The 13,240-nt window shown below is 36.2% G+C and overlaps 1 protein-coding gene across 1 annotated transcript in view; it reads left to right on the top strand.

Annotated features, from left to right (window-relative positions):
* Positions 1–13,240, top strand: part of NUBPL (nucleotide binding protein like) — a 205,904-nt gene that overhangs the window by 142,586 nt on the left and 50,078 nt on the right. Inside the window, exon 7 of the mRNA XM_003791982.2 lies at positions 7,757–7,850. Within this exon, the coding sequence (XP_003792030.1) occupies positions 7,757–7,850 (94 nt within the window). The remainder of the gene's footprint in view (positions 1–7,756; positions 7,851–13,240) is intronic.

The raw sequence follows: 13,240 nt of genomic DNA, 5'->3' as shown, positions 1-13,240 counted from the left end.
ATGGCCCAGCAAGGTCCATATCCCAGTTCCATAACTCAACAACAGCCTGACCATGGGCAACTTCTGTAATTTCTCTAATCCTCAATCTTCTTATCTATAAAATAGAGATATTGTAATGCCAATTTGCTCTCGCTGACTATTAATTTCAATTTGCTGTCTTTTACCTGTTACCTACAGGCCTTCCTTCCACCTCTTCCCCATTCATACAGCCCATTTCTACCTAGGAGACCATATGCCCCAAATGGGATATGACCCCAGATGATCGGTAGCTAGAACTAGGGACAGTTGGCTGGGACAGTTCTTCAGATCCTGCCTAGCATGCAGTATATTATTAGGAAGATGGATCTTCTTGAGTAGCAACGTCCATCAGGTGCACTAGCGCTTAACCACTGGACAGTGCCTGTGGATACTCTTAAGAGGGCTTGAAAAAGCAGCTTGTATGGCAGCTATAGACCCATATCTTCAAGACCTTGAATCTTCCCAAACACAAAATGTTTGTTCTAAGGATTTTCTTAAAAGTGTATTGTAGTTTTATAGTTTTCTTTATAAGAGTGCTATATGCTAAATATATTTTATAAGCTGTCGCAAATTAGGTTAATAGAGTGAATGTTACTCCTACTGAAAAAAATACAAAACTTCAGCCTTTCAGGTATATAGAGAGGATTTAAAAAGTTCTTTTGATAATTTCTTTAAAATGTCTTGATTCTCAAGCAGGTTTGTAATATTGGAGGCTTTTTGTTAGCACTCCTTTCCTTTACTGACTTCTTATTCTTACGTTATGAATGTCTGTGCATGTAAGCAGGCCTAACACAGGACTCTAGAGAACTTAGAGAGCTACCTTTAAAAGTGATTGAGATCTTGTTGATTTTGTGGTAGTGTCCATATTTTTGTATTTGAAGTTTTACTGTTTCAGCTGTACTACGGATTTACAAAGGCAACTTTGGGCTGACCTAGGAGCTGATACTGTTATAAATATTATTTCAGAAAATAGGTTTAGAGCTACCAAAGATTTACCCATGTATTAGTTTCTGGACAACAAGTCCTTTGTGAATTGATGCTGTCTTTAGGTTGTCAGGGCCAGCCTACCCTATGCCTCTGCTAGGAGGACAGCTAAGGAAATGGGAGATGATAATAAAGGGGAAGATAAGAAGTAAAGTTTCCCCCCCACCCCCCGCCTCAAAATACTGTCTGCTATTACTTGGGCTCATAGTGACCTTGGAGGGATTTCTCCAAGTAGCCTCCCCCTCTCTCTTTTCTCTTTAGAAAGGAAGACATTTGAAAATGGATTAGAGAACTTTATCATTTGGGAAGAAAATAGAAAGATTATAGAAGAACACTTATATCATTCAATTATATATAAATAATGTGTTCTCCTGTTATAACTGGGCCAGCTCTTATCAGAACAATCTCAAGGATAAGTTTATTATATTTTGTTATATCATTTATTTCCACATTCGGTAAACCATCAACTGAAGTAGAAATCTTTTTGTTATTCAGATTTTTATTGTGATATTTACATTTAAATAATTTCTCCTTTGAAGCAATTTTTGTCTTGCAACCAAAATAAAATCTTGAATGATTTTATGTATAGGGCACAAGGGAGAGCAAAACCTATGGCTGAAATGTATAGAAAAATATTTATGCTCCATTTTAGATTTATATTGAATGTAAAAGGTATCTCACATGGCAAAAATTTTAATTTTAGTTTTATAATAAAATCATAAGGGATAACTTGGTTCATGGAATCATTTGGTGGATGTTGAATGAATTCTGGTTAGACATGGACTGAATGTGGGGGGACAATTTGTAGGTACATATGAATGTTCCCTTTGGGAGTATATAGTAAAGTTGGGGAGAGAGTTATATATAAAAACCATTACCCCAGAATTTTTAGAACTAGAAGATCCATTCAAACCTTGGAAGTCGGTCAAATCAACACTCCTAGGAGCTTGGTAATTTGCCTGTGAATTTGTCTGAGACCAGGTTAGCTGATCCTGCTATACCAGTAGTGGCTTAGCTTCATGCACTAGGATTTTGAGTAAAGCATGAGTATTGTTCTGCTTTTAGGAGGGTAAGACTATGACTAACTGGGGTTAGAGAATCAGGAAATTAGGGACAAGTGGCAGAACTTGGTTTTAGACTAGAAGTAGCAACAGATACAAGGCCGGAATCAGACATAGGGACATTACCTTGAGATCCACTAATTATGAGTCAAGTAGTCAATGAGAGTCAAAACCAACCAGCTGGTCAGATGTGAAAGAAAGAGGCAAGGTCTAGTCCAGCTTAACTTCCATTAAGAAGGAGTCCTATCACTTAGGCATATTCCAAGCACCATATGAATGGACTGCCTGGACACAGCCCACTTTCAAATTGTTCAAACTGATATAGATCTTTTTGCTTCATGATTTCACTCTTTGTCCTTTTCTGTGCCCTTAGGATTTTAATTCTTCTTGGCCACTACTTTGGCTTCAGCTTTCTGTCTTACCAGTGATTGTATTTCCTGATTCCACATGACTCATAGAAGTGTCTACCACTGCTGATATTATTTTCACCTGGCTCCCATTGGCCTTGCTAGCAGAACAGGATGGCTGGGATGATCTACTTTTGCTTTGGAGAAGTGGTCCTTAATACTTGGCCTGTGTAGTCCTGATGTTGGAATCTGCTGGATGCTGACAGTGGCAAACTGCTTGAACCAGTTAAGAAGCCAGAAATGGAATTGTTGACCATGCATTCATGGGCCCTTTCTATTCCACACTTAAAATTCAGCCTATTTGTGCTTTTGATCCAAACATCATTTAAAGTGAGGCCCAATTGCTTCTATTTGGTCTGTTTCTTAATAAAAGTGTCCCTGGAAGAAAGTAACTCATCTTCTGCCATCCTTAGTACCATATATTTCATAACTGAGATCCTGAGAAAGATAAATTACCTTATCTGCCCAAGTAATAATACACAGTTTTATCTCTCAGTCATTTCTCAGAAAGAGGGAATTGCCTTTGAGTCCTTGAGTCACTTTCAAATTATTAGACAATATTTTGAATATAAAATGTAAAGTATTATTTGTTTTGGTTTGTTTTTTTTTCCTTTGTTTTGGGGGCAGAGTCTCACTTTGTTGCCCTGGGTAGAGTACCGTGGCATTATAGCTGACAGCAACCTCAAACTCTTGCGCTTGAGCAATCCTCTTGCCTCAGCCTCCCAAGTGGCTGGGACTACAGATGTGTGCTAGTACACTTGGCTAGTTTTTCTGTTTTTAGTAGAGATGGGGTCTTGCTTTGGCTAGTCTCTATCTCCTGAGCTCAAGCAACCCACCTGCCTTGGCCTCCCAGAGTGCTAGGGTTACAGCCATGAGCCATCACGCCTGGCCTAAAGTATTTGGAGATAACATGTTAGCCTAAAATGACTACTGCTAGTTTGGATTATTTTCATTTGATAAGGTTGGTAAAAGAGAAAAGGAAAATAATTTAATAGAGATTTAGTAATTATTCCTAGTGACATACCTTCAAGTGTTTGATAGCTTTATAAACAAATGAGCAACTTAAATCCCCCTAAATTGTTATGTTGTAGCAGTTACAGATACACACATGTCTATCAGACTGTGGAGATATAAAAGAAGAAAAAATTGTCTCTTATTCTCTACTTTTGCACAATCAGCACTTCTGACATCAGCTGTATGCATGGCTTTTTCCCCAGACACGTCAGTTTTTTCCAGCGGATTCTCCAACAGACACCAGGAGAATGTTCTCTAATTCGATTCTGTTCTGATGCTATTTACCTGGAAATAGCGTCAGATTCCACAGGTTGGGGGGTCAGTCCCACAAGACTGCCCCCTATTTCAGCTGCTGGTTGCAAGCTCAGCTTGTGATCTGTATATCTGACTGGCTGGCTATAAATTGGGTTCCCACTGTCCCCTTCTTGGGTGCAATTAATTTGGTATGTCTGAGCTGTTGTCCCCACTCTGTACCTTCTTAACTGTCCTAGGCACTGGTTTTGTTTTTGGTTCTCCCATTGTGCTGTTTATATCCCTTTTAGCTATGATGTACATATTTGACTTCATAGCTACCTTGATGAATTTTCTCCTGGATCACTGCCTGTCTGGTCACAGGGTATCTCTGGATACTATGGTAACACCACTTACAGACTAACTCTTGCCTGCTGGGGTCCTTTGAGTCTGGAGCCTGAGAGAGAACTAGGAAGTTTTTACCAGAGATGGTGTCACAGTGAGGCTGAGCTTATGTGCTCAGTTTCCACATTTGCATAGGACCCTATGCAAGAAATTCTGGAAACTGTAAAATATTCTAGGGGGAGAAAGGAAGCCAGTTAGAGTCAGGAAACATTTCTATGTAAGCATTTTTGTTGTTTAGAAGATCTCAGAGAAAGGAACATGCATCTTTGAGGCTCCAGCATTTTATGATTTCTTTTCATGTTCTAAGTAATTGTTTACATTTGTACCTAATCTTGCATTCAGAATTAGAGAGGACCACTCAAAATTGTATGTGCTTCAAGCCATGCAAAGTCTGGATCTGGTGTTGGGTTTTACTAAATGAGATTCTTGGGTATTTTGTTAGTATTTATTTCTTATATATATTTAGTAAAACGTAATTAATATAAGTAGACAAACACTAAGCAGAATCTAGAGCAGCAGTTCTCAACCTGTGGGTCATGACTCCTTTGGGGGTCGAATGACCCTTTCCCCTTTCCCAGGGGTCACCTAAGACCATTCGAAAACATGTATTTCCGATAGTCTTAGGAACCGAGACACTGCTCCTAATGTGTGGGGGTCACCACAATATGAGGAACTGCATTAAAGGGTCGCAGCATTAGGAAGGTTGAGAACCACTGATCTAAAGAATCTCCAGTCATTCTAAAGTCAGTGCTTTGTAAGAGACCTGGAACTTCCTGGCAGCCAGTGTATTTCAGTGTTAGTACAGTATTATATCTGGAACTCAGAAACTGACTTTTGTTCATTTCAATTCCAATCAGCAAGCATTTATGGAAAACCTACTATGGTGGGCCCAGGGTTTTTTTCAGAGTTTAAATTCTATTTTAGAATCATTTGAAATGAATTGGCTTAACAGTGAAATAGTTTTCAGTTCCTTGGGATCTTAGTAGTATTTCTCTTTAAAGAAATAAAAAATTTGAAGGTAACATGATGAATATGGTTAAATGCCAGGGGAAAACAATGATAAATTGTTGGCACCAGTCATTTGATTTCTCTGAAACAGAGAGACTTGTCAGTCTGCCAGTGCTAAGAGTTTCAGTGCCAAGGACATAAAATGAAAAGTATCCTTTATCTTTTGAGGGGATAGTTTCATAAATGGTCGCCACGAGTAACCTTGGGGTAACTATTTTGCAAGCCAAAGAACCCTGTATTGAAAATGAACTAATTTGTGTTGATCACTTTGTCATTCACTTAAAATCTGTCATTATATGGTGTCAAATATATGTGTTTGGGAAAAAGCATAGCATAAGATTCCTAAGAGACAAATCAATATATAGTGTCCAATACTGAGGGATGTTTTGAAGAAAAATAATTTCAGGGAAGGAGAGAGAATGATAGTTATGGGAGTACTATTTTAGAATGGGTACATTGACTTTCTAGCTATCCCTTGAATGCAGCAAGCATATCTCCATCTCAGGGCCTTTGTGCTTAGTGTGGCTAGAATGCTTTGCACTTAGAAAGCTAGAATGCTTTGCTTCATTCAGGTCTGCAGTAGTTGTTCTCTCATTTCATTTAGGACTTTCACCACCCTGTCTGAAGTAGCACCTTCTATCATTCAGTTCTTTCTCTCAATTCTATACCATTTGATCTTGGGGACCAAAGAGATCTAAAGAAATTCTTTCATAAATTCTCTTTGGTCTGAACTCTTAATGCTTGAGTTGAAGAGATTTTTAAAATATCTCTTTGTATTTCATCTGTCTGCCCAAATCAGGAGCCAGATAATTTTGTATAGTTAGGAATCTTTGTAGTTTTCTTCATAGCACTTAGTACTTTCTGGTTTGTTTGTCTGTCTTTTTGGATGGTTCTTTCACTAAAATGCCATTTTGCTCATTGCTCCATCCCCTTTACCTGGAACAATGCCTGGTATCTAATTGATTCTTAGTAAGTATGTGTTGAATATGAAGAATCTGTTTGACCTAATGTTATCCAAACTTTTAATTTTAAAAGTAGTATTATATGGAGAGGCATATTGTATATTATTAAGTTTTCTTTTTCTTTTTCTTTCTTGTTCTGTTGGTGGTTGTTGTTGTTGTTAATCATGCCTAGGAGAGGTTCAAACCCGGTGGGGGGTGGCCATGCTAACCACTGAGCTATGGTGCCCAGCTCATTAAGTTTAAAAAAAATAGAATATGGTATTATTTGTGTAGTTTCCACTTAGATTTTTGAAAGTCTCAAACTTTTATATTTGTTCATTCATTCCTTGAAAGAAGACTTACTACACATCTCTTCCATGTCCATTCTGTACTAAGGTCATAAAACAATAGTAAATGAATGATACCCTGCTCCTCACTCACTGTTCTCTAGCCATGTCCATCTTCTTACAGTTTCTTGTGGCTGATAAGCTCTTTCCTTTGCATATTTTACTGTCTTCACAGTGCTTTTTGTGTTATGAAATGGATAATTATGTATTTATTTGAATGATTATCTCCTTAATATCTGTGTCCATATTGTAAATTCTATGAGAGTAGGAGTTGTTTTATTGTCAATACCTATCTCAATACCCAGTGTATAGTAGATAGATACTCAATAAATGTTCTGAATGATTAGTATTCTGGAGCTTAAGCTCAGACTTTATCCTAAAAGCAATAGAGGAGTTTTAAACTAAAAAGTGGCACTATCAGACTTGCATTTTTAGGTGGACTATTTTTTCGTGTTGTTAGAAACAGACTGGATGGGAAATACTAAAACAGAAAGATTGGTTGGAATGCTTTAATACCTGGTAGTAGCCTCATTTGGGTTCTGCAGTGGAAAAAGAGAGAGGTGTCTGTATGGGAGAGGTTTTTAGAAGGCAGAATAACTGTGGGTAGTGAAGGAAAGGGAAAAGTTAAGTGTGATTCTAAGTTTCTGTGTTAGGCAACTGAGGGGATCCTGAGGCTACTCATGGAGACTGGGAACTCAGAGGGAAGAAAAGACCCTGTGAGGAGAAAAGACCCTGATACCTAACTATGTTATAGAGGCTGAGCATTAAGGACTTGGTTTTGTAGCTGAATTATCTGGGCATATATACTTTTTCAAAAATGCCTTGAAAGAAATAATCAAGATGTTAATAGTATTGGAACTCTAATTATATTTAAATTTTTTCCTTATTAAGTTTTGGTTTTCATTATTAGTGTGTTTTATTTTGATGAAGGAAAAATAATAAGCTTTACAAAGTTTTATTACCACAGAAAATGTTATACCAAAAAACCAAATAACAAAAAGCTATGACCTTCGTAAGGCAAAATGTGTGTTATACTCAGTGAAAATCAATGACTGGTGCTAAATAGAAGCCTACTGTAATATGGGTTCAACATTAATTAAAGTTGTGTATAGTGGGATGGGTCACCTGGACATTTACACTTATCATTCAAAGCAAGTGTGCTAGAGACAGTGACTGTCATTCATCCATGTATCCTTCACCCTCAGCACAGTGCCTGGCACTTACTGCCTAGCTAAAGTGAAGGCTATTATTTTGAATTTCTTATTAATACATTAGTTTTGTTTACATCAATTCACTGGAACTGTTATTCAATAATGTATTTATGTCATCTTGGGTTTTAGGTAGATTGGGGTCAACTGGATTATCTAGTTCTTGACATGCCACCAGGAACTGGAGATGTACAGTTATCCGTCTCACAGAATATTCCCATATCAGGTAAATCTTAAAAATTTAAGGTAATGTCTATTTTCTATTTTCTTTCATGCGTGTCATTGCTATATGGAAAAATTAACTCCATGGAGTTGCTGTTGCAAACTCCATGATTAAAAAGATCATTTATATTTTTCATTGGAGATCAGATGCATAAATTGAAGTTTTTAAAATATTATCAGAGTGAATATATTTACAGAAGCATTGAAAGGTGGTAATATACATCTTCTAGAAAAACAGTAGAACATGGTTGCTTGATTCACAGCTGTGTAGTACTTATAGTCCTGATACATGACAGGCACTTAGGAAATATTTATTGAATGAATACTGTAATTTTAGAAAAATAAGCATTTTTGTAAATTACAACTGTAGGAGAGTTTATATTCAGCTAATTATTTAGTGTTAAAGTGAAAAGATGAATAAACTTATTAAGTTATATCAGATATTAATATAATACTTTAATATGGTAGTAGGTATCTTTTATGATATAGAATTTAAATATTAGTATAATAGTTACTCTTTATATTGAATCTGCTTCTAAAGATTTTCCTAGATTCCACTGGAAAAACAGTTCTGATCTCTATATTAAAAGGATTTCTGGGAAAATGATGGAATTTTTAAATGTCTTTGCATATCATTTAATGGTTATCCAAAATTTATTGACATTTAATCATCAAAAGATTTAGTATCTAAGTTTTGGACAAGATCTACATGTTATTTGTAAATATCAAGATAGCCCTATTAATATGGATATTTTGATGTTTTAGTATATTTATAATTTTAAAGGAGTCTGAGACTTTCTTTGGTGAGGTAGGCTGTGAAGTATGAGAAGGGTATAAAGTGACGTATGAAAATAATTGATCCTTTTTGTGATTGCCATCTTCTGATTTTTGCTTTTGCTTTTTTGTTTTTCATATTTCTAAATTTTATACTAAATATTCATTGAAAAAAATAAGTTCAGGTACCTTAAAAATGCCTATTGCCGGCTTAAAAAATGCTTACATTCTTTATATGGAAAAAATAGTGATAAAATTGGGCTAAATTATCATTTACACCTTGAATAGTGACTTGGTACCTTGAAAAACAGCACCTCTGGACAAGATTTATGGTTGAATTACCTCATTTAAATGTGTTTTTATATTCCTATCCAGCAGTGTATGTAACTGAACTTAGGTTTGGCTGCTCATCACTTAAAAGCCAGCCTTGAGGCAAGAATTGGGGGAAAGGAAGAGCAGGTTCATTCAAGAGCTAGCAACCTGAGGAGATGGCAGACTAATGTTGCATAGACCATTCTAAGCTCCTGTAGGCTGACCAGAGGGTTTTATAGTGAAAATGGTCCAGCTATGTGCAAGTCAGCATGTCTTATTCCAAAGTCTTGAGTTAGGGGCCATCTGGCAGTCTGCCTGACATCAGCTAGACTGCAACAGAATTGAAGGTTAACTATTCAGCATTTTCCTCCAGGGCAGAGTCTTGCAATTTTGGTTCTGTAGTTAACTGTTCAAGACTGGTTCCTGAAAGTCTTAAGCAAGCACATAATTAAGCATTGTAAAAGAAAGAGGGATTATGCTTCAAGATGAAGTAATTGCTGCTGTTACATGTATATAGATTGGGATTAGATTTGCTTCCCTTTCTTTTTTTTATATCCTAAAATTTAACCTTTATTCATTTTCTCTGATGAAGAGTCTGTCCTATAGCAGAAAGTTAATGAGTAAGACCCAGTATTTTTGTTGAGGTGGTAAATATCCATAACATTCATGTTGTTGCACAATCATCACCACTATTCATCTCCAGAACATTCATCTTTCCAAACTGCAACTGTATTCACCCAGAATAACTCTATTCTTCCACTTTCCCCTTGCCCTTGCACCACCAGTTCTACTTTCAGAAACAGTAGTTTTTTACAGATGAGAACACCAAGGAGGAAATATATTTGAAAGATTAAATTAAGCAAAAACCCTGAGATTAATTTAATGATTTATTAATAAAATTTTATATCAACAAATTTTAATTTTATTCATGTACAAGATGGATGCTATATTCTATGCACTGTATTGGATCCAAGCATAAGTAAATCACATTCTTTTCCCTAGACTAGAGTCCCTGCCTTTTTTATCTCTGAAACCTTTTTTTTAGAATTTGCTGATAACTATGGATGCCTGCTCAGAAAATGTATTTATATATGGCATACAGAAACACTTATCCTATGTATAATTTCAGGAAGTTTAGAGTCCTCAAGTTAAAAGCTCCAGCTCTAGGTGATAGAGTAAGAGGAGGAGCAGGAAAGAGTGGCAATAGGAAAAGAACATAGATAGCAATCATCCAGAGTGTGAGAGGTGTTACATGAAATCTTTAGATCCCCTGCTATGGAGGTTCAAAGGAAGATGAGACTGTGGGTGTGAGAGGAATGCAATACACTTCATAGTGATGGGCCAGTTTAAAAAACAAACATAACCCAGTGTCCGGGTTTAAACCTATAATCCCAGTCATTGGAGACAGAGGTGGTAGAACTGCTTGAGGCCAGGAGTTGGAAACCACTGTGGGCAGCAAAGTGAGACCTCATCTCTTAAAAAAAAAAAAAAAAAAAGAATTAAAAAGAATAAATATGATACAATGTAAAGCATTCATTTCTTTGCTTTTTCTTGGCATAAGAGGAAGAAAACTGAAAATGAAACTACTAGTGTTGTATAATTCTAAAATAGTAATATAGCATATATTTCATTTTCTAAGTCTAATCTGTTTTTTAAATTGGGCTGGTTACTAAAGTTCCTTTTGAAAGTAAACTTATTTCTTATTTACTCTTAGTATTTATCAATATTTTTAAAATTTTCTATAATAAACATCTTTTTATAATTAAAAAAATAATAAAAAAGCACTAACTCCTGAAGAACAGTATATCTTTATATGAAATGGTACAATGGTGATTGCTTATTAATAATACATCACCATTTAACATCTTCCATACATTAATTTTCATTTTTAACTCTCATAGGTGTTATATTATTCCTATTTTCCTAAATCTCAGAGGGGTTAAATGAGTTTGTCAGGATCCTACAGTTACAGTAGATCATAGCTAAGGTTCATATTAATTCTGTTAGCATTTAAAGCTCATGTTGTTAATTTCTGCATCAGGTTGCTCAATAAAGTTCAACTCACTGATTTTTCTGAGTTCAGTGCTAATCTTTCCAAACCCATTTTGATTGAAATTCTAATTTCAACTGATCTGTGCTAAAAATAAATTTATCCATGAATATGCCTAAACCTCCTTACCCTGATATGATAAATATCCCACCAGTGGTCTGTATTGGTGCTTACTATATTCAGTCAATTTTTTGAATCTCGAGGAACTAGTTTAGTCTTCTTTAACACATCCATTCCAGAGAAGGTCTGGAGTCAGTCTATAAGCAGTTTCCTTTGGCCTGTAAGAGTAGAGCCCCAAGCCATTCTTTGAGAGACCAATATTATCTCTGGACTGATCTGTTGTGGTCTTGAACATTTGGCTAGTTTCTAGGTACAGTGACTCTCTATAGAATTATAGCAGTCAGTGCATTCATATTACAGGCTATTATATCAATAATAATTGATAAGAATGAAAAGACTAGATTTTCTACATTTAATTACATTTTATAGTTACAAAAGATATCAAAAATAAAAATATTCTGCTAAAAATGTCTGTGGGATTAGGGGAACATGTGATCATGTCTACTTGTGTATGTTTGTTAAAGGCTTGGCTCATGAGGTTTTCTTTTATTCAGACCAATATAATTTCTTAGCTAACATATTTAGAGAGGTACCAAAATGGAGCCAACTTCCAGGATTTAGAGGGTATGGCACCAGCCAAAGAGTTTTACATAACCTGGAACAGCCTGTCAGAGTCATGTCTCCCCTTCAAGGCTTAACTAAATTAAGCTTGCTGTCTAATTATAAACCAAGTTTTCCTTTCCTGTATTATCACTGACTTTATAGAACTCCTTTAAGATACTCTGTGTTCTACCTTTTTTTATTTCCTATATCCCGTAAACAACATAAGCTCTTTGAGACCCATATGATTTGATTTTCTTTTCCTTAACAGCAAACTCCTTCACATAACCTGAGATCTCCAACCAATCTTATATACTCACTGCTTTCCCCTTCCCTTTAATTTCCAAAATCTCTGTCTTTGCATGCATTTAATTTATCCCTTAGAACATTTTTCCTCCTAAATCAGCGGGTACTCAAATCCTGCCAGACCTTTAAAAGATTTTACTTAAATGTCTACTTTCTACTATCTTTCCCTATACCCTAGTTAGGAATCACTTCTCCCTCTTTGGAAAACACATGCATTTTATTTGTACCACTCCTCTGGCAGCTCTGATGTTCTTCATTGGAAACCTGCATATCTTTACTATCTTCTCTACCAGACTGTTACTCCCTGGAGGACAAGGCTCATTTTCATTCATCTTTGTGTAATATGACTGATGGTATGAAACTCAGTGCCTACTTTGCAGCTGCTTGGCTGTGATCAATGAAGGATGTTTTGTCTGTGTCTGTATTATCTTCCTAACTAAACTGTAAACTACTTTAATGCAAAAAAAATTTTTTTTTGTATTTATTCTAGAATCTCTTAGAATACCTTGGGTAAGAGCTTATGCAATTAATATTAACTGAAAAAATGACAAAGGTATTTCACGTTTATGTGAAAAGATTTGGGCCCCCTTTTCTTTCTTACCATCCCACTAATTTATTTCTGTTTCCTTCCTTCCTTCATCCCTCCCTCCCTCCTTCTGTGCTCTGTCATCTGGGCTACAGTAAAGTGATATCATCGTAGCTCACTGCAAACCTCAAACTCCTAGGCTCAAGTGATCCTCCAGGCTCCTGAGTAGCTGGACCTACAGGCATGTACCACCAGCCCAAATAATTTTTCTGATTTTTTCTTTTGTCTGTGTCTATGTGTGGTTTTGCTCTTGCTCAGGTTGGTCTCAGCAGTCCTTGGCCTCCCAAAGTGCTAGGGTTACAGGCATGGGCCACCACACATGGCTACAGCTGTTTTTCTTTGTTTAAGTTAAAGGAAGTATTTTAAAAATATGTAAATTTGGCGAGGCATGGTGACTCATGCCTGTAATCCTAGCACTCTGGGAGGCTGAGGCAGGTGGTTGCTTGAGCTCATGAGTTCAAGACCAGCCTGTGCAAGAGTAAGAGCCCTGTCTCTACTAAAAATAGAAAAACTAGCCAGGCATTGTGGAAGGCACCTGTAATCCCAGCTACTGGGGAGGCTGAGGCAAGAAGATCTCTTGAGCCTGAGAGTTTGACGTTGCTGTGAGCTGTGATGATGCCATGCAGACTCTGTCTCAAAAAAAAAAATTAATAATATAAATAATAATATTATATATTATTATATTATGATATAATATTATATTATG

This window comes from Otolemur garnettii, unplaced genomic scaffold (assembly GCF_000181295.1).
Source record: "Otolemur garnettii isolate 467f Iridium unplaced genomic scaffold, OtoGar3 scaffold00052, whole genome shotgun sequence".
Classification (NCBI taxonomy): domain Eukaryota; kingdom Metazoa; phylum Chordata; class Mammalia; order Primates; family Galagidae; genus Otolemur; species Otolemur garnettii.
Note: the sequence above shows the minus strand (reverse complement) of the source record. Positions and strands in the feature narration are given on the sequence as shown.